Raw genomic sequence first — 22453 nt, 5'->3', positions numbered from 1 at the left:
ACGTTGTGAAGGACATCTTGGACACAGGTTGAGTGTCTCTCTGCTGGCTTCTGCCTAACAAAGCACAGCATCCCAATCTTGCTGCCTTGCATCACCCACATTGATAAGGAAATAATTACTTTCCCTTCTTCCCCTGCAATGACTGTCCCCTGCATCTCCTTAACTCATTAACTTCCTCAGTGTTCCTCCTCAAGTCTGAACTGCCACTGCTCTCATTAAAGACAAAGAGAACACAGAATTGCTGGAATTATAGTTCATCCTCTACCTCAGCACCTGTTCTGTTGGCCCTGATATGCATTTTGTTATCCCTCTAACCAGCACACAAGGTCCTACAGCACCAGGAAATATGTGGATGTTGTTATAGCGACAAGTTGCCCACAATGCCAATAACTTCCACAAAGAGATTTTAAATGTCTAGGACCAATGCAATCTTTATATTCTTCCACATACCATAAAGGTTCAGAAAATCACTATAGAGGCTCACTTTTCGGAGCTTGTGTGTGACTACGTACGCTTGATAATAGAGATAGAGATAATAAGGCCCCCGCAATTCCACAGGAAACCAGTTTTGTTGTTGTCAAACACTTCTGTTGAAAGTATGTCTGTGTTTTCCACGATGCAGAGACCCCACCAGCAACCACTATTAGGGCAAACTGTGCCATGTCGTGACATGGGAACACCAATAAAAAGTGTTAAGAGCCGGAGGCATTAGCATTTTGGAAGCAGCTGAATGGTTGCGTTTGTTCCTGTTCCTGCGCCTCCCAGAAAGACTCTATTAAAGGGAGGTTTAGAGATTGCTTTGCTTTGCTCATATTACAGTTGGGATTGCAAGGGGAGAAAGTTTGACAGTAAAAGTACGTTTTCCTTTGAGAGTTATCCACTCTTCTTCTTTCAACCGTCAGTTTCCCTTGGTGATATTTTGAGGTCCCTCAGAAATGTAGAGTTTTGTATTTAAATGAGTTGGAACAATAATTGCTTTAAACAGGAAATCATGAATGAAGCATCCGTCATTCTTTGATATCTTCAGCAATGTGTCTCTCAATGTACAGTATATATAAAGTACCAGTCAAACATTTGGCCACAGCTACTCATTCAAGGGTTTTTATTTTTTTAATTTTTTAAAACTATTTTCTACATCATAGGATAATAGTGAATACATCAAAACTATGAAATAACACTTATGGAATTATGTAGTAACCAAAAAAGTGTTAAACAAATCAAATATATTTTAGATTCTTAAAAGTAGCCACCCTTTGCCTTGATGACAGCTTTGCACACTCTTGGCATTCTCTCAAACAGCTTCACCTGGAATGATTTTCCAACAGTCTTGAAGGAGTTTCCACATATGCTGAGCACTTGTTGGCTGCTTTTCCTTACCTCTGAGGTCCAACTCATCCCAAACCATCTCAATTAGGTTGAGGTCGGGTGATTGTGGAGGCCAGGTCATCTGATACAGCACTCCATCAAATCAAATGTATTTATATAGCCCTTCGTACATCAGCTGATATCTCAAAGTGCTGTACAGAAACCCAGCCTAAAACCCCAAACAGCAAGCAATGCAGGTGTAGAAGCACGGTGGCTAGGAAAAACTCACTCTCAGCACTCTCCATCACTCTCTTTCTTGGTCAAAAAGCCCTTACACAGCCTGGAGGTGTGTTGGGTCATTGTCCTGTTGAAAAAAACAAATGATAGTCCCAGTAAGCGCAAACCAGATGGGATGGCGTATCGCTGTAGAATGCTGTGGTAACCATGCTGGTTAAGTGTGCCTTGAATTTGACAGTGTCACCAGCAAAGCACCCCCACACCCTCACACCTCCTCCATGCTTCACGGTGGGAACCACACATGCAGAGATCATCTGTTCACCCACAGTACACTGTGTGTCTCACAAAGACACCGCTGTTGAAACCAAACATCTCAAATTTGGACTCACCAGACCAAAGGACAAATGTCCATTGCTCGTGTTTCTTGGCCCAAGCAAGTCTCTTCTTATTATTGGTGTCCTTTAGTAGGGGTTTCTTTTCTTTGTAGAAATTCAACAATGACGGCCTGATTCATGCAGTCTCCTCTGAACAGTTAATGTTGATGTGTCTGTTACTTGAACTCTGTGAAGCATTTACTTGGGCTGCAATCTGAGGTGCAGTTAATTGCCGATTTCTGAGTCTGGTAACTCTAATGAACTTATCATCTGCAGCAGAGGTAACTCTGCATCTTCCTTTCCTGTGGCGGACCTCATGAGAGCCATTTTCATCATAGCGCTTGATGATTTTTGAGACTGCACTTGAAACTTTCAAAGTTCTTGAAATGTTCCGCATTGACTGACCTTCATGTCTTAAGGAAAGAAATTCCACAAATTAACTTTTAACAAGGCACAGCTGTTAACTGAAATTTGTTCCAGCTGATGCTGGTTGAGAGAATGTCAAGAGTGTGCAAAGGGTGGCTACTTTGAAGAATCTCAAATATAAAATATATTTGTTTAACACTTTTTTGGTTACTACATGATTCCATATGTGTTATTTTATAGTTTTGATGTCTTCACTATTATTCTACAATGTAGAAAATAGTACAAATAAAGAAAAACCCTTGAATGAGTAGGTGTGTCCAAACTTTTGACTGGTACAGTATATATACATATATTTTGATTTATATTCCGGACTCTGACATTGCGCGTTCTGATATTTTGTTACTTTTTGGTTTATGTGTGCATTGTTATTTTATTGCTAGGTATTACTGCGCTGTTGAAGCTACGAACATAAGCATTTTACTGCACCTGCGATAACATCTGCAAATCTGTGACCAATAATGTATGATTTGATTGAATTTTGAATCAGATAGAAGAGAACCATAGTGGAGGGTTCTGCCTGGAGTGGTTTATGAGAAACTTGCCTATCTTACAGACAACAGGTGGGCTGCTGATGCTGCTGATGATGCTGCTGCTGCTGCTGCTGCTCTGTAGATAGTGATGAGGATCTGATCTGCACAGCTCCCTGCCTTCAGGATCTAACCATTCAATTACAATTGAACTGCTCCATTTGGAGGAGGGCTGAGTCAATGTAGGAGGGCTGATTCTATGCAGTCTGCAGTGTGTGATCGAGTGTATTGCCGAGCCCTCCAACCATTTGGAATGCTGAATGCTGTGTGTTCTGGGGGCTGTGTGTGTGTGCTCTCTCCAGGTTGAGGGAAGCTCGGAAGCACGGTTGCCATGCCTACACGTTTGACTGAAGACAGCGCGGTTATTTTAATGAATTTGGTCTTTTCAGACTTCTCTTTGCACCGTATTCTCAATCTGCTGTGTACACCCTTAAAACATCTCAGCGCTGGGGACCCTTTCATTTGTTTACAGTGACCTTTGGGGAAATAGCTTATTGATTCCTGGGGTAACATGATTAAAATGGGTTCTAAGTGGACACTTCATCTGAACTTGTCCACAAGACTACTGTGAGGGTAGATAAGACGTGGCGTGCAGGAGACATTCTCTCTTTCCGCCCTGGTGGTCCACTCTTTTTATTTTTTAAAACTTTCCTTCACTTGTTTTTCAATGGTTTTCTATTTTTGAAAAGGACTGTAAGAAGTAATCCACAGCCAGAAACACGAGGTTGAAATAGAAATACCAAGCACACGCTCACAAACAATTTCCAGTTACCCAATTGCTCTCTCTCAACCAGTGATGAATGTGCACCAGACGCTAGCATGCACACAGCTTTTAGTAGGTGTGCTAATCACGAGGAGTTCTGCCATGATCACTGAGCGCACCATCTGTGCGGCTCCGCCGGGCTCTCCAACGGCCTGGTGTCTCACTGAGAGAGCTGGATGCATCTCGGGCCCTCCTGGCCCCCTCCCTCCTGTCCTCCTGTCTGTCTTTCCAAGGCTGCAGTCAGTCAGTCAAGGCTCATCCCTGCCGTATGGCTGTAGAGACTCACCTACTGCCGAACTCACAGTCACACACAGTACAGTATACCTTACAACCTGCTGGAACCACTTAACATGTTCCGAGCAGCTTAAGCTGTGACAATATATTTTAAGTGTACGGAAATTTCAGAAAGATGTGGGATTTATAATAGGCACATATGTTATACAATCTGGACCATTTTGAAAAGGTATCCTTCCTTGGTTGCTCCCTGATTTATCTGGTGTTACCTTTATGTCTTTGGTCTGATCGGACTCCCTCTTTGGAGTGTTGCGCTGGATAAATCACCTATAAACCTGGACCTGGAAACAATTGTAGAGGCCATTAAAGTGTCCGGGGTAATGGTGAATTGCATATAAACATGGGCAATTAAATAGGTGGAATGTCATCTGGTTTTCATTAGCAGTTGGAGGTCACGTACGGTACCCATCAGATATCCTGCAATTAAGCGATTTCTCTAGGTTCTAACAGAGGTGGGTGTTGTTTGTGATGGGATACTCCAACCATGAACACAAGCATCCTCAAAACAACAGGTTTCAAGATGTGCGCCACAGCTAGTTTTCCATATGCATCAGTTGTGGAGTGCATTTATCAAGGCGATCTGCATGGTGAACTGTAGTAATGTCACCGTAACAAAATACACCGGAAGAAATACCCAGTTCCATTTTTTTTTGTTAGCCACTTTCAGAGAAATGCATACCAGTAATGAAAAATATGCCATGGCTCTGCAGATGTCAGCTTCTAGTATTAACATCGGGTTTTCTGACATATTGACTGGAAGACGAGTTTGAGGGTGAAGACAACAAAATGGCGCTATCTGCCCACAGTTCCATTAAACAACCTCGTACTGTGTACAGTCTGCATATCTGCCAAGCCTCTGAGCTAAATTAGCTTTTGTGCCGCCTCATCAGTGATCCCTCTTGTCCCAGTTGGGATGGCCTTCATTGACCCCAGCGTACTTGACTTTTAATCTAAGGCTTTGAAGCGATGCTTAATGCCTGAGCATAGATCTCCTTGACGGGACAGACTGAGCTACTCAAGACCCACCTGAGCATATAAAGAGCCGACTGTCTAATGTCTAGGAGTATAGGGGTTAAACAAGGGCTAGACACAGCTGGTGAACACACCAGACGGCTCTCCTCTCTCTTGGTCTCTTCTCTGCTCTCAGGGCAGAGTGAGAACAACATGTGCACTGTGATGTGTGCGGCTGATGTTGTTGATGCAGGCTATGCTCCTCTCTGTGTCCTCCTCTCTTGCTTCATTCCAAGTCGCCTGAGGGAACTCTGGTCTGGACCATGTTTCTAATTCCATTACATTGACTTGATAGGATAGATAGACCTCTATCTCACACTGGCCAGATGGATAGTAGTTGTTGATCGCTGCCTGAAGGAGATAAGAGATGTGTTGTAAATAAAATGGAATTGTAAACATCTTCTCTCACAGAAAGATCATTGGAGGATATCTCCATTTTATTTTCTGATTTCCCCGTTATTTTCCGATTTCCCCTTTGTTGTGTGCGTGTCTACTATGAATTAGCTGTATCACATAGAGACCCTCAAGCAAATATCCCAACAATGTCACATTATGAAATATGTTGGATGACACAGAGCTATCTGTTTATTACAGCTTCCATTTTATGTATCTCCAGCTCCGACTTTAGTCGATCTTCATGTACTCTGAGAGTCTCCCACAGCCTGCTCCATGGCATTTTAACAAATGGCGTTAAGTGTGAATAAATGTTTGGTTTTGCGCCCCTACAAGTCATGTCCCATTCATGTAATCTGTGGGGACAGAGGTGTGAATGGGTTGGAGCGGCCGAGAGCAGAGGAAGAAGAGGGGAGTAGGCAGTCCCCGGGGCAGTACCCAGGACAATGTCAGGTTTGTCTGGCCTGAGTGAGTGAACACTAAGCTTTTCGGAACTGGCAGCTTGCCCCGGGACCTTCCCTCCCATCGCCCTCGCTTCCAGAGCTGTCTAGCTCCAGCAGTAAGCGTTTGTGCAAAGTTCATAAGGCTTCCCTCTGTTTGTGTGGCCATAATGGCGGCTTCATCCTGCTGCTGCTCAAAGAGAGTGCTGAGTGCCTTGGAGGGCCTGGCTGGCACTGGGTCTCTCTGGCTCTGCAGAGGAGAGGCGTGTCAGTGTTCTCAGTGTCTGGAGCTGGCAATCTGCTGCTCACATTATCAAGAGGCCAATGTCCTCCGACTGTCCAGTACTTCAGCTCTAAATCCCTGTTTATACCTGGTGCTAACATGCATCATTTGTCCTGATCATGTCCACGTTCTGATTGTGCCCACATTTCTAGACGGGTGTAGAAGATTAAAGGACACATTGTGCTCTGATTGTGATCAGATCTTGCTGACCACCTTCGAAGGTGGTCAAGCACGCATTGTGTCTGGATATCTTACAAGTGTAGATGGATCTGGACAGTGAAACCATTGAAATCATCATTATGCTGCCTTCTAAAATCATTGACAAGTGGCACCATTGACTTATGGATTCAATATGTAAATATTGTTTTGAAATAATAGTTGTCAAATCATTTGCATACAGGAAGGCACCAGGAAATGTGGTCACAATGCAGGCACAGTAGACGGATAAGATACACATTTTAATACAGTGTGTAGACATATTTCTGAAAATTAGTGCACAATCATAATGTGGGCAAGATCAGGACAAAGGTCGCATGTTAGAGCCAGGTATAAACAACGCTTAAATGGTGACTTTTTAAGGTCGCATCCATCATCTTTGTCTTCTGGAAGTCATAACAATCAATCATTTTATTTAACTAGGCAAGTCCGTTAAGAACATATTCTCATTTTCATTAACGGACTAGGAACAGTGGGTTAAGAACATATTCTTATTTTCATTAACGGATCTAGGAACAGTGGGTTAAGAACATATTCTTATTTTCATTAACGGACTAGGAACAGTGGGTTAACTGCCTTGTTCGACAGATTTTTTCCTTGTCAGTTCGACAGATTTTTTCCTTGTCAGTTCGGGGATTCGATCTAGCAACCTTTAGTAGAAATTAGTCAATTAAAGTAAACTCATTATTCCCTAATGTATGGATTGCACATGACTGGGAATACAGATATGCATCTGTTGGTCACAGAAACCTTTCAAAAAAGGTAGGGGCATGGATCAGAAAACCAGTCAGTATCTGGTGTGACCACCATTTGCCTCATGCAGCACGACACATATCCTTCACATCGAGTTGATCAGGCTGTTGATTGTGGCCTGCGGAATGTTGTCCCACTCCTCTTGGCCTGTGCGAAATTGCTGGATATTGGAACACACTGTCATACACATCGATCCAGAGCAAGTCAAATATTCTCAATGGGTGACATGTCTGGTGAGTATGCAGGCCATGGAAGAACTGGGACATTTTCAGCTTCAAGGAATTGTGTATAGATCCTTGTGACATGGGGCCGTGCATTATCATGCTGAAACATGAGGTGATGGCGGCGGATGAATGGCATGACAATGGGTCTCAGGATCTCGTCACGGTATTGATTGCCATTGATAAAATGCAGTTGTGTTCATGATCCGTAGCTTATGCCTGCCCATACCATAACCCCACCACCATGGGGCACTCTGTTCACAACGTTGACGTCGCTCGCCCACACGACGCCATACATGCTGTCTGCCATCTACACGCTGCCTGCCATCTGCCCAGTACAGTTAAAACCGGGATTCATCCGTGAAGAGCACACTTCTCCAGCATGCCAGTGGCCACTGAAGGTGAGTATTTGCCCACTGAAGTAATTCACAACGCCAAACTGCAGTCATGTCAAGACCCTGGTGAGGAAGATGAGCGCGCAGATGAGCTTCCCTGAGATTGTTTCTGACAGTTTGTACAGAAATTCGTTGGTTGTGCAAACCCACAGTTTCATCAGCTGTCCAGGTGTCTGGTCTCAGCCGCATGTGGAGGCCGGATGCACAACCGGGTGGCCGGTTCAACGTACTGCCAAATTCTCTAAAACTACGTTGGAGGTGGCTTATGGTTAGAGAAATTAACATTCAATTATCTGGCAACAACTCTGGTGGACATTCCTGCAGTCAGCATTCCAATTGCACACTCCCTTAAAACCTGAGACATCTGTGGCATTGTGTTGTATGAGAAATCTGCACATTTTAGAGTGTCCTTTTAATTGTCCCCAGCACAGGGTGCACCTGTGTAATGATCATGCTTTTTAATTGGCTTCTTGATATGCCACACCTGTCAGGTGGAAGGATTGTAATAGTGCCGTCTGGTTTGCTTAATATAAGCAATTTGAAATGATTCATACTTTTAATACTTAAGTATATATTTGCAATTACATTTACTTTTGATACTTAAGTATATTTAAAACCAAATACTTTTAGACTTTTACTCAAGTAGTATTTTACTGGGTGTCTCACTTGAGTCAATTTCTATTAAGGTATCTTTACTTTTACTCAAGTATGAAAATTGGGTACTTTTTTCAATACTGATTAAGACTACCTTCAAGTTATTAGATTTTTTAATTTTTATTCTAATGCAAAGTGAAAAAAATGACATTTCCATAAAACATTTCATATTACAGTGTTAATGTAATTAGTTCAAAGGTTGAAATTAATATTACCTCAGAATGGAATGCACTTATATTAATGAATCATAATTGAATTTCTGGTGAAAATAATATCGCCTCCATGTACGGTACCTTCAGAAAGTATTCAGACCCCTTGGCTTTTCCCACATTTTGTTACGTCAATTCTAAAATTGATTAAATACATTTGTTTCTCATCAATCTACACACAATACCTCATAATGATGAAGTGAAAACAGGTTTTTAGAATTTTTTACAAATGAAAAAACAAGAACTGAAATATACATTTACATAAGTATGAAGACACTTCGCTATGAGACTCGAAATTGAGCTCAGGGTCATCCTGTTTCCATTGATCATCCTTGAGATGTTTCTACAACTTGATTGGAGTCCACCTGTGGTAAATTCAATTGATTGAACATGATTTGGAAAGGCACACACCTGTCCATATAGTGCTTGTCAGAGCAAAAACCAAGCCATGAGGTTGAAGGAATTGTCCGTAGATCTCCGAGACAGGATTGTGTCAAGGAACAGATCTGGGGGAGGGTACCAAACAATTTCTGCAGCATTGAAGGTCCCCAAGAACACAGTGGCCTCCATCATTCTTAAATGGAAGAAGTTTGGAACCTCCAAGACTCTTCCTAGAGCTGGCCAAACTGAGCAATCTGGGGAGAAGGGCCTTGGGTCAGTGAGGTGACCAAGAACCTGATGGTCCCTCTGACAGAGCTCCAGAGTTCCTCTATGGAGATGGTAGAACCTTCCAGAAGGACAACCATCTCTGCAGCACTCCACCAATCAGGCCTTTATGGTAGAGTGACCCGACGGAAGACACGCCTCAGTAAAAGGCACATGACAGTCCGCTTGAAGTTTTTTTAGGTACCTAAAGGACTCTGACCATGAGAAACAAGATTCTCTGGTCTGATGAAAACAAGATCGAACTCTCTGGCCTGAATGCCAAGCGGCACATCTGGCGGAAACCTGGCATCATCCCTACGGTGAAGCATGGTGGTGGCAGCATACTGTGGAGATGTTTTCCAGTGGCAGGGACTCAGAGACTAGTAAGAATCAAGGGAAAGATGAACGGAGCAAAGTACCGAGAGATCCTTGATGAAAACCTGCTCCAGAGTGCTCAGGACCTCAGACTGGGGCGAAAGGTCACCTTCCAACAGGACAACGATCCTAAGCACACACAGCCAAGACAACGCAGAGGTGGCTTCAGGACAAATCTCTGAATGTCCTTGAGTGGCCCAGCCAGAGCCCGGACTTGAACCCCATCTAACATCTCTAGAGAGACTTGAAAATAGCTGTGCAGCGACGCTCCCCATCCTACCTGACAGCGCTTCATACCCAAGAAGACTCAAGGCTGTAATTGCTGCCAAAGGTTCTTCAACAAAGTACTGAGTGAAAGGGTCTGAATACTTATGTAAATGTAATATTGAACTTTTTTATTTTTAATAAATTAGCCAACATTTCTTAAAACCTGTTTTTGCTTTGTCGTTATGGGGTATTGTTTTTCGATTGATGAGGACCTTTTAAAAATACATTTTAAAAAAGATTTTAGAATAAGGCTGTAATGTAACAAAATGCGGAAGAAGTAAACGGGTCTGAATACTTTCCTAATACACTGTATTTGGTCGCTTAATGTATTTATAGTGCATTGATCACATATCAAAGCATACATTTATCTAATGTCTCCATTCAAAGGTATACAATCTAATTTCCACCATTTCCCAACTGTCAGCAAATATGAAGCACAAGTGATAATAACCTTGCATGGGCCTGCACAAATAGCGCTCCGCCTAAAAAGGCTCGTTTTTTTTTTTTGCCGTTTTCAGCAAATTCAAGCATGACCCTCTGCCCCTCCCCCTTTTTAATATTCTCCCTTTCTCCTTGTTAAAGCCCAAGTCTCAGACCTGGATCCACACCATACATCATCCAGACTGTGCCGCTACCTTCCCCCCGTGTCATGGGAGACAGGCTGTTCTGTTGTTGGGCTATGGAGGCCTCTTATCGGCAGTCTCAGCACTCTCTCTCTGCTCTGCTCTCTGCTTCTTCCCCACAGGTCACACAGGCCCCCATCTGTGGAGTCTTGGAATGATGTCTGTGCTCACCAATCTGTCAATCAAGGTCTCTAAACCAGTCGCTCAAACAAATCTCAGTTTTCATTCCACAGGTTCATTGGTTCTTCTGGTCAAACAAACAAAACATAATCTTCAAACAGATTATTATGCTTCCTTTGACCGGGTGGGTAAAGTTAAGAGCAGACCTGGGCACAGATGTACTGTAGGCATACTGTAGCCTCGTGTTCTGTAATACCGAGAGACAATTGCCACCAGCATTATAAGAAATAAGTAGATTGTCTCTGCCTACAAAGAGGATTGGCACTGAGATCTAACACTCAAAGGCTGATCTCTACCCTGCTGCTCCCACCTGTGCTCTTGCATGCATTCTGTAAAACATGTGTGCTTAACTCTTGAAAACCAAACTTTAAGCAAAGTTTCAGGTGATGAAAATATATTGCTGGTCAGGACGCTAAGGGAGGGGTGGGGGGGTGATGGAAGATGCATTCCTCCCCTTTTCCTCCTCCGTCTTTTGTACACAGCCAGTGAATGGCCTTTAGATCGTGCTTTGTGAGAATGATTGTCAGTGGCTTAATGAGCTTCTTTGCCAAGCTAGAGGCTTTGGTAACATATGCGTCCACAGTGCCTCTCTCACTCCGTCCCCAGCTTGTGTGACGGGATCTGGTGCGGGTGGGACGCCTCTAGAGCAGTCCCCGCTATTTTGACAGATCATTTACTGTTCTGTGCTCTGTTTTTCCCCTTTTGGATTGGATTGCCTGCAGAGGGAACGGTTGTTCTTATGTATCTCGCGGGGGACCAGCGCAGAGAATGAAGTTAAGTCTTGTAAGTGATGTCTTGTCTTGGGATGTTTCTGTAGCTGACTGTTAAATGTTTTGGTTTTTGCATGTGTGGTGAGGTGCACCGGGACGATCTCTACCTCAAAGAGAGGAGAGATGCAACCTTGTCGATGTTCATGTATTGAACTGAGCTGTCTCAGTAGTTCCTTGTGGGTATCTCTTGTTGTCATACAATGAATATGGTAATATTGAGGTTATTCTGTTTTAAAAAAAGGAGAAATGTCTGGGCAAAAGAATACAGTAACTAAATTTGGCATAATTTTGATTCTCTGGATATATACAATTTTAGGACAGCCTGATAGGATTGTGAACTGTGTACGTCAGTACAAGAGGCTGTGTGATAACATTATACCAAGTTTGAACGAACATGTCTAGCCAGGAGTATCATACTGCCCTTAAAATATCTCCATATAGTGGGGGAATCGGTAGCATTATCTAAGTCTTTGCATCTCTGACACTGAACACCCCCCCCCCCCACCACTCACACACCACACACCCACACACACACTACACACACACACCATAACACCACAAATTGATCGAAACGCTCAGGACTAATTTCCGACTGCTGTGTCAAACAGTTCGCCCTGCGAACGCTGTCCAGATGTCCTGCTGTAGAGCGCAGGAAATACAAAATAGATTGCATACAGCATTTTACTGGTAAATCACAGATCGGAGCCAGGAATTTCAATGTGTAGAAAAGGGACCTTAGGGGATAGGAAAAAGGGTAACAACCAGCTTGTGGGAATTCAATATGCTATTCTGTATCTGCGTTGGGGGAATCAGACTTTCCTGGTGTTGGACGGAAGTAAATTGCTTTGGGGTTTGATGGAAGAGTGGATTTGGGATATAAGGCCCATCCATCATGTCCGGCTTTGGCACAGTTTCATCCACAGTTTCATCCTGGGAAATAGCCATCATCAGTCAGATGGAGTGAATGAACGGGACGAGGACCTCGCTGCGTTAGTTCACACAAAATAATGTCCCTGTCCCCGCAGTCCAGGCTGTGAATCCATAACGCTCCTCTCCTGGCGACTCGGTGAGGATCACAGACTAATGTGATGATCGTCCTGGGCATGGGGCGCCCATCTGTGACTCGGGACTTCAAAGAGACTAGAGCTGAGAGGAAAAAAGTTGAAGGGCTTGGCTTCTCACCATTCTGCAGACAGTTAGACACAGGAGCAATGTACAGTACCTTTTGTGTCACTTGTACTTGAAACGTGACACATTGAGATATTCTGTCTGGCATTACTCTGCTGCCTCGATGCTGTGACAGCTTCACCATGATTTCGCTCAACCCTTGAACTCTCAGATTTGCACTTCATTTATAAACCAGTAATAGTAAGCCATTGTGTGACACGGCCCGTTGCTCACTTCCCAGTCACATTTGCTTCCAATTACAGTGATGTGTTTTTCAACAAAGAAATTATACACAAGCGGCTAGCCCGTACATGTAGTTAAAATCTCACCATATCTTTAAATGAAGAATAATGGTGAAATGATTGGGAGAGATTGCAGCAATATTTGCACTGAAACAGTTTTTGTTCCTGCTGTGCCTGAATGTGCTCAGCAGGCCTCCATATTTCGCTGAGACAAACAGAGCTTTCAGCAGCGAGCAGAATGGAGTTTCCCGATGGAACAACTCATTAGAGGAAGAGAAAAACCTTCACCTCTCTTTTACTCATGCAAGACACTGTAATCGCTCAGCAAAGATTAAGTAGACAGGTCAGGAAATGCAGAGACAAAAAGGAACCTTGAAGTGATATAAAACAAAGCTGATGTTTGGCTATCCTTTTCCTTAATGTGTATGATCAGATAGCCCATATTTTGCCAATGGAAGATGCTACAGACACAACGTGTACAGTACACCAGTATTTTACTCCAAGATTTTCATTGCTGGTTAAAAAGCGATGCCTGTGCCCTGGAGGTCATAGGTCGTATGGTGTCAACCGGGGATGTGTCCCACTCTGTCCCTGGTCACGACAGTTTATATGGAGTCAGTAAGGTCATTTGTCATTTCTCCACTTGGGACAGAGGTCAGCGACCCTGCAGTACATCTCAGAAAGCACTCCATATCCACATTGGTCGAAACCCCTATAGCCTCGTTCCCTCACCCCTCTATGCTTCATGAGTGGACAGACTCCTGCAATATTAATGGTGTGGTAATTGAACTGTTCACTCTCTTGCATGCATGGTAAAGCAGAGTGAAATTGAGCCAAATCTCAATTAGGCAAGGTTATTATTTAATATTGGTCTGACTTCCTAATCTCATTAAGGGCCTTGTTTATGTTTTCCTCCTGCTGCTGAAGATGTATTAATGAATGAACTCCTCTGACCCACAAGCATGGAGAGGAATCTGAATCTTGTCTCTGCCTGAATTCAGAATGGAACCCATTGCAAATATGATTACATTACAGTAAGTAAGTTATGGCATCCAAATAAAAGTGCTTTTTACGAAATTCCAGTGGGTCTACTTCCACTGTAGTAGTTCATTATATATATATATTTTTTGTAGAGTTTTAACAAGATGTGTGTGTGTCTAGGGCAATTCTTCACACGTAACATAATTGTTCAATGTACCCCTAGTTCATCAGTAAAGAACTGTATCCCTATGTTGTTGTTTTTTGGTCTAGAACCAGTCTCAAGTCATTTGTAAACTAAATAAGAAATTGACTTTGCGAAAACAGAAAGGAAAGAAAATGAAAAATAAATCATTACCGGCAACAGAAATGCAGGCTAATTGCTGATTTAATGTTCATTGATTCTCCCAATGTTGTAATTGTACTTCGGTGAGTAACTGGTATTCAGTGCTGAGGCATTACCAGGAGTGAGTGTGGAGTGTGGTGGTACTGTCATCCTGCACTGAAGCTCTTTAGTGAGGAGAGTATTTTAATCCAGTTTGACAAGACGAGGATCTGCTTAATTCCATTATAGGCTTTGCATCACATCAAACTACAGTAGGCCTGTAGACACAGACACTCTCCTGCCTGTCTTACCTGTCGTACTGCAGAGCCTGTAGATACTCTCCTGTCTGTCGTACAGCAGAGTTTTGCATGTGAAGGAGGCAGACCGCAGACAACAGAGCGGCAAGAGGTTAAACAACATGGCATATTTGAATGGCAGCAGTTAAGGACACCTCACAGTCCTTCAAAAGAGCTTCACCAGTTTCCTTTAGCCCAAATGCTTTGTCTATATCTTGATAATAATCTATAATAATGTATCTTGATAATGCCTCATCTAGAAAACCGTTGTTATAAAGCCATTGAGGAAATAGTGAATTATACAGTATATCAACAGACCCTTGACTTTGGCGTGTAAGTCAAGGTTAGGATTCCATGCCAGCCCAGATGGAGGAACTAGGAGACTGAAGGGATAGAAAGCATGCCAACCAGAACACTGTGCCAGTAACATCTCCTTATGAAGAGAGACATGGGTGTCTTTGATTCAGCCTGGAGCCTGAATGATGAGGATGGGGCTTCTCAATCAAATGAACCAGCAGGTAGAGCGAGCATGGAGCAGGCGCGGCATCCCTCTCTGCCTGCCTCTTACATTTCCTCTGTTATCAGTCTTGTGCCTGGTGCTCGTTTTGAATGAGAAATGGTTTTTGCACGTCTTGGCCGGTAGCCCACTGTAAATGATGGAGAGCGGTGTGAGAGCAGCACTCTACAGTATCAGTCAATCCGAGTTGAGTTTAAGGCACTGCTGTAGATTGTCCCCTGTCCCTCTCCCTCCACCCCAGCACAGCTTCTGTGTCCTCTGAGCCTCGGCTAAGAGAGGTCAGAGTTCATTTTGGCCTTCCCACTGTGAGTAGCTTTTAACCACCCGCCAGCTTCGTCAGTCTCAGACTCCCATCTATTTCTGCCGGAGGAGAGGATTAAGAACAGCCGGCGGTCTTCGAGCAGGCTCGCCTCGGGCACACTCAATGGATTCATCTAGCCTGTAGCTTATACTGTATGCTGGGTTAGAGCAAGACATCTCCATCTCCCACCAGTTTCGCCTGTATGTTTTATGGACCTCCCTCAACCAGATGGACGAGTTGGATCAGGCTAAATGCTCAACGAGGGGGGAGAACAAAATCAGATGGCAAGTGATAAAGCACAGTTTGAACGGAACGTAATCCATCTAAGTTGTGTTAGGTTGATGAAGGCCCTGAGAGGAACACATTGTCTTGGAGGGATTATAAAAAAGCTCCCCCTTAAACTCACCAAACCTACGGCCAATTAGCACAGCACAGCATCCTACTTTCTGATTATAATCTGTAATTTGCAGCATAAATCAGTGTGTGGGAAAACAGTGAAATGGGTGCAGCAAATCAAGCCTGAGGCATTTTTCCAGTTCCAACTCATGGATCATAACAAAGCCTTGTCAATCTGAGGTTGGAGGAAAAGTCAATGGCCTAGTATTGTGATTAAGAGGGGTGGGTGTATTGCACTCTGTTGTCTGTGGCTCTGCCGGTGACTTCAGTCACTTCACTGGGTCAGAATAACCAGGATGGAGTCAGAGGCCACAGACAGAGTTAATACCATTAGCATGAGGCATGGGGAAAGAGGTCAGGGTTCGTGTCCATCTGAAAACAGAGCCTCACAAAGAAATTCATGAAATCGACTCTTTCACTCTTTGGTCAATTATTCAATTTCTTCTCATGAACTGCCATTTGACCTCTGTGTTTCCTATTGAACTTGGTAATTGAGGGAAAATACATTTTTTTAAGGAAAATGAAGAGCAGTGTTTTCAGTCAGTATGATTTGAAAAGACACCAGTAAAAAGCCAGCTGTTTGTGAAAACTGCCAGGCCTGTTGGAGCGAGGCTGTCTCTTAGGTCTGGTTCTCTCCGTCCTGCTCAAAGAAAGAGCTTAACACACACAGATTCCCTCTCCCAATACAAATCCCTTTTTTGGCATTAACTGGAAGCTCCATCATCAACACGAGAAGAGACACCAGTTCCAACCAGTTGTAATTACTGGATTTGTATGCTTGTGATGAGAAGTGTTCAGCTAGTTTCATTGTGGGGACTCCCCGAAGACCCATGAGCATTATCGTTTGGCAATTTTCGTTGTAGTGGGTGATTTATTGCTTATTTTATTAATGTGGTCTGGTCTATGCTACCCTGCATTGAACTAATTGGAGTCCTGACTAGAATGACCCAATGAGCTGGGTCACTGCCAACATGAGGGAGGCAAATGAACGGACACCCCAGAGATTCTACTACAGAACAGAGGCTGGTGGGCAACAATGCCGCCGAGGTGGACATTCCTGCAGAGAGCTCTTCCCCCACAATCCTTTGCTCTAGTCATACCGTATAGAGCGCCTTATGATCCAAGCCACTGGCCTGTCAGTTGGAGGATGACCTGTGCCCTCTGACCGTGTGACCAACTGCTTATCAGAACATGTTATTCAGTGTGTAGAGTGGTAAATGTGTGTAGAAAAATACTGTTGCTGTTCTTTGGAAGAGGACTATTGCTATGTCTGAGGACCACGTGTGCAGCGTTCCTAGATCGACTGTTACGGTTTTCTAGGTGTGAAGGAGAGTCGGATCAAACTGCAGCGTGTAGATTGCGATCCATGTTTAATGAACAACGTACAACACGAATAAACACAAACACTACAAAAACAAAGAACGTAACGAAAACCGAAACAGCCTATACTGGTGCAAACTAACATAGAGGACACTAAGGACAATCACCCACGACAAACTCAAAGAATATGGCTGCCTAAATATGGTTCCCAATCAGAGACAACGATAAACACCTGCCTCTGATTGAGAACCACTCCAGACAGCCATAGACTTTGCTAGATAACCCCACTAGCTACAATCCCAATGCATACACACCAAAACCCCAAGACACAACACACCACAATACAAAAACCCCATGCCACACCCTGGCCTGACCCAATACATGAAGAAAAACACAAAATACTTAGACCAGGGCGTGACATCGACAGGGTTGTGTCGTTGTATCTTTTTGAATATTCAGGGAGGAGCCCAGAGACACTGAACAGGAACGCTGCAGCAGGGTTTTTTCTTAATGATGGAAATCTTTCGCTCCATTGTGGAATGAATTCATAATTTTCACTTTGAAATGTGGAAACATCTGCCGTGTATTAATATAACCACAGGCAGCCAAACACATATTTATATATATATATATATTTATATATTTAAACTCTTGTTCTACTGCGCATGAAATTGTCCTGCCTGTTGTACTGCCAAGCCAACACACTCCAACAGACAATAAACAAGAAAACAATTTATGTCTCAAGGGAACAGGGTGATATAGAGCTTTCATATGTAGATTTTTGTTTCAGCCCAGAATGTGGTCCCTGCTGATGCGAGTGACTGCTGTGCCGGAAACGTGTGTTGTGCCTGGCTAAGCATCTCTCTCCGTCACCGGGGGTTCTCTCCCTGCGTTGTGTGGGATTGCCTGACTGTCTGCTGTGCCTGACGCGTGGGTGGATCTGGATTCATGGGAGGCCTCTCTTATTCCTTCTCTCTCTGTTGTCTGTGTTGTTCTTGAAGGCCCTTCGTCTTCGGCAGGACATAGTTGTGAACTGAGAGTGGGAAGAGTGCAACTTCAGTCACTTCCTCTGCGATGAACTCCGAGATGGTTGTCTGCTGTGGCGCGATGAGGTCATCGATGTGGAGCCCAGGATTGGCTCTCCTGACGGGTGTGGTCGTCAGTGTCTGTGCCTTTCACCTGACCACTGCCATTGACATCCCAATGGAGGGTAAGTGCTCACTCTTCCCATAATGTGCTTTTGGTGCAGAATATCATAAACCTTTTGTAAAGTACAGTATATTGATTTTGTTTTCCAATGTCTGTAATGGTCAAAGTAATCCACAGGTATTCTTTGAAATATAGCACTTTCTGTAAATCTATATCATGCCAAAATCAGTTCAATTATATTCATGGGTCAAACGCATCCTTAACTGGGGTTTGGTTTCTAGTTTCAGCTTGTTTAAATCAGGTTTCTTCATTCTCTTGTATTGGGGGCTGTGTATCTTGCAGTTTCCTTGGAAACGAGTATCAAGTTTTCTCTTCTAAATTATTCAGAAACATCTCTTAAGGGCCCGCTTACAAAGAGCAGTTCAAACAGGTTTTGAAAATGCAACACACACTTGCTGTTGATGCAGAGTAATTCATTCACGCCATCTCCTTAAATGCAATTCACAATCCTCTGTTTTGTTGTACCTAGAGTACTAATGTTTCTAAAGGCCTATAACCAATAAAAAAAAACAGTATTATGCTTAAACCTCTGCCTGTGTTTTTGTTGTCTTCCTGCCGCCATGGATATTTTAGTTTTAGGTCATGTAAACAGTAAGTTTGCTCTGGTGTGACCTGTCCCATCCAGTATTAGTGACCGCCTGTGTGTCCTCACTTAATCTCTTGGCTCAGTGTTCAGCACCACAGCAGCTGTACCATGTGGTCATCTTGTGTACGATCTGCATCTCATGTGCCATCCTCCGTTTATTTACACAATCATCATCTTCGAATTGGATTGTCTTGGACGACTGTCATCCATGTAGTGGCATGTAGTTTTAACCTGCACCGTTGGCCATACTGGCCTGACCTCATGTCGCTAGTTTTACTGTTGTTGACCCCTGTAGTTTTGTAGTGAGTCTCTTAAGTCAAATCACTTAAACGAGAAAACATTGACAAAGCAGGGCAAGTTCAAACAGTGCTGTATGTCACTGTGAAATAGAACCGTAAGAGAAGGAACCCACTGGGCACTGACGTCATTTGAAATGACGTGAAAGCAACATTGATTCAACCAGTGTTTGCCCAGTGGGAAATACCATCATCATTGAAAAGAACCATACCTTAACACCTTATAGAGTGTGAGAGATTATATTATCAGAATCCTGCAGGGGGTCTATGGGACTTTTCATAAAGTGTTGTCTGTTTTCCAGTTGAGCAGCTGCCCACCATCACAGAGGCCTCCCCCAGCTCTCTGATCGCCTTCCCCTTTGATGAGAGCTTCCCCATGACGTGTGAAGCCAAAGGGAACCCCAAGCCAGAGTGAGTTCTGAGTATCCTACTCTACCATTCCATACCCAGCAGATGGGAGAGGGACAACCCAGGAGAGCTCGTTAGCAGCCCAACAGACAGTCTATCACCTGCCATCGATTTGGCGTGTCACATTTGGCTAGTCGATTTGGCGAGTTTGAGGGTTTGATTTTCAAGTATTGGACAGACTGTGAGGACCAACCTTGGACACTAAACACACTGTACATTTGGCTGAAACACACAAGATATTTTCAAGATTTACGATGAATTATATCAGTGACTGATTGAACTGTTGATTTTGTAGATACCGGTGGACAAAAAATGGGGAAGAGTTTGACCCCTACCAGGACCCGAGGCTGATCAAGGAGGACAACTCTGGGACGTTTGTGATCCCCAACACTGGGAATCTCACAGAGTACCAGGGAACGTACCGCTGTTACGCCGAGAACGAATTAGGGACGGCCATAACGGAGGAGATTGAGTTTGTTGTGCCCCGTGAGTAGTATACTGTACATCCATACATCTCTGATCTCTGTGGCGCTCCATTACAGCTCTTTGAAAGTGATTCAGGGCCTGGAATTCAATTCAACGACTGTGTCGCTCCATTGTGAGCTGTTTGTTGTATTGGCCGTGGCAGAAAGTCATTGAAGCTCCAGAGCATTCCACCCCCAGTTGCCTCTCGTCTATACCCATATAGACTGTGTGGCAGAAGGGAGACTGATCTATCCTTCATCATTTCCCTTGGTACATTTTTCATTTTGTTCCAAAGCATAGTACATAAATCTTCAAAGAAATCCAGACCGAGGGGAACTATGACAAAATTTGGCCGCGCTCCAACCATTCAGTGCGACTGAAACGCAGCACAACAGTACTAATGACGTGTATTTCTTCCCGCAAGTCAAAATCTAAAGAATGTGCTGTAAAATCCAATTCACTGGAACACAAACACCTCCATACACAACCAGCACAAAACACTAGTATCATAGGACTGCCACCTGCTGGAGAGAAAGGCAACCCTTTTGCCCTCAGAACAGTCTCAATTCGTTGGGGCATAGACTTGATAAGGTGTCGAAAGTGTTCCACAGGGATGCTGGCCCATGTTGACTCCAATGCTTCCCACAGTGTCAAGTTGGCTGCATGTCATTTGGGCGGTGGACCATTGTTGATACACACAGGAAACGGTTGAGTGTGAAAACGCAAAAGCGTTGACGTTTTTGACACAAGCCTGTGCACCTGGCACCTGGCACCTACACATACACAATCCATGTCTCAGTTGTCTCAAGGCTTCAAAATCCTTCTTTAACCTGTCTCCTCCCCTTCATCTACACTGATTGAAGTGGATTCAACAAGTGACGTCAATAAGGGATCATAGCTTTCACCTCGATTCACCTGGTCAGGCTATGTCATGGAAAGAGGAGGTGTTCCTAATGTTTTGTACACTCAGTGTATATTATGTGTTGTTTTTATCAGACGTTCCTAAGTTTCCCAAGGAGAAGATTGATCCCATCAAGGTGGAGGAGGGTCAGCCTGTCATTTTGGAGTGTAACCCTCCTAAAGGAATCCCTCCTTTACAGATCTACTGGATGACCATCGGTGAGTCACTAACGGCCTGCCAGACCTAACACAGTGTCTGAGTCATGTCCCATGCTTTGTGTTGACACCTGCCGTTTTATTGAAGCACGATAGATCAAACGAAAGCAACCAACATTTATATGGAATATCCATCCTCTTTTCCCCTCTTCAGACCTTCAGCACATAGAGCAGGATGAGAGGGTGTCCATGGGTCTGAACGGTGACCTGTTCTTCTCTAATGCTCTGGAGAAGGACAGCCGCAGAGACTACTGTTGCTTCGCTGCCTTCCCCAGGATACGCACCATCGTACAGAAGAATGCCATGTCTGTCATAGTCAAGAGCAGTAGGTGTCAATCTAAGAAGGCATGTCTGTGATTTAGGTGTGTTTATTAGCTTGACCAAATGGCTTTGATTTGATCACCATAATGACTTCAATCCATTGCATTCGTCGCTATGATCGTGTACGCGATCAAGAACATTCCCAATGTCCAACAGCATCTCCAAAAGTTGTATTTTCCCTGCTCTTGATGGCCCTGGTGTTTTCATGAATCTACCCCACCCCCATTGTCTGTCATGATTGTTTTTTAGTTTTTATGAATGCTTTGCACATTTTCATATGTTATACCCACCTTCATTTCAGAAAATTCAAACAGTGACTCAAGTAGCAGTCCTGGTCGTGGTAAGTTACATGCCGTACCATATCATTTGTCTAGAACACACCATGTGCAATTTATTTTTTTTCATATCAGAGTGTGATATGTGGATCCAAACATTGCATTGTAGGTTAGCAGTCCGAGAGTTAGACCCATGCATTGCCTTGTTTGAAAGACGAATCTTAAAAACAATGTTTCTACTCCATTCTCAAAAAGCCAATTCAATCCTGGAGAGAAAACCAAGCCTTCTGATGCCCTCTGGTGTCAAGTCGGAGACACAGCTGGTGGAAGGTGACGAGCTACTACTGGAGTGCATTGCCGAGGGCTTGTAAGTAAACCGTCCTCTCTTCTTTTTTTTCTTTTCTTTTTTTTTTACAAAGGACTGCATGATATCTTCTAGACACTTCATTCTATTTGAAGCAACTACATCAAAACGTCAGTCATTTTACTGCCCCTTTCAGTCCAACACCCAAGATTGAATGGGTAAGGATGGGCCACAGGCTGCCCGACAGAGCGACGATAGAGAACCATGGGAAACTCCTGAGCATTGACCGGGTCAATGAGGACGACAGTGGGAAATACAAGTGTAAGGCTAAGAATATCCACGGAGAGGCCAACCACTCCTTTGATGTATCAGTGGAAGGTAAGTGGGAAAAATGTACAAAGGTTGAAATAATAGGTTCTTAGTTTGATTATGTGTGTCTGGGAAAACAGCTGTTTAGCTTAAACCACATGTACAGGTTCTACTGTAGGAAAACTCGATAAAGTCTGATATGACAAGTACTTCATAATAGTAACACATTTTCATGAGAAAGAGTGCCACCTACTGTACATT

General features: G+C 43.7%; 1 protein-coding gene across 16 annotated transcripts in view; it reads left to right on the top strand.

Moving 5' to 3' along the window:
- Positions 1 to 22453, top strand: part of chl1b (cell adhesion molecule L1-like b) — a 71624-nt gene that overhangs the window by 26886 nt on the left and 22285 nt on the right. For 7 of the 16 annotated variants that reach the window (XM_031824883.1, XM_031824878.1, XM_020483078.2 and 4 more), the window contains exons 2-10: positions 17905 to 18113; positions 18686 to 18703; positions 19297 to 19405; positions 19698 to 19888; positions 20864 to 20986; positions 21138 to 21308; positions 21606 to 21644; positions 21835 to 21946; positions 22080 to 22261. In XM_031824883.1, coding sequence (XP_031680743.1) covers positions 17978 to 18113; positions 18686 to 18703; positions 19297 to 19405; positions 19698 to 19888; positions 20864 to 20986; positions 21138 to 21308; positions 21606 to 21644; positions 21835 to 21946; positions 22080 to 22261 — 1081 coding nt within the window. In that variant the 5' untranslated portion in view covers positions 17905 to 17977. Of the gene's footprint in view, positions 1 to 11132; positions 11375 to 17904; positions 18114 to 18685; positions 18704 to 19296; positions 19406 to 19697; positions 19889 to 20863; positions 20987 to 21137; positions 21309 to 21605; positions 21645 to 21834; positions 21947 to 22079; positions 22262 to 22453 lie in introns of those variants that run through there. The other 9 variants (XM_031824881.1, XM_031824884.1, XM_031824891.1 and 6 more) reach the window with 6 other exon arrangements.

Source organism: Oncorhynchus kisutch, linkage group LG5 (genome assembly GCF_002021735.2).
Source record: "Oncorhynchus kisutch isolate 150728-3 linkage group LG5, Okis_V2, whole genome shotgun sequence".
NCBI lineage: Eukaryota > Metazoa > Chordata > Actinopteri > Salmoniformes > Salmonidae > Oncorhynchus > Oncorhynchus kisutch.
The sequence above is the reverse complement of the archived record's forward strand: the minus strand, read 5'-3'. Positions and strand labels throughout refer to the sequence as shown.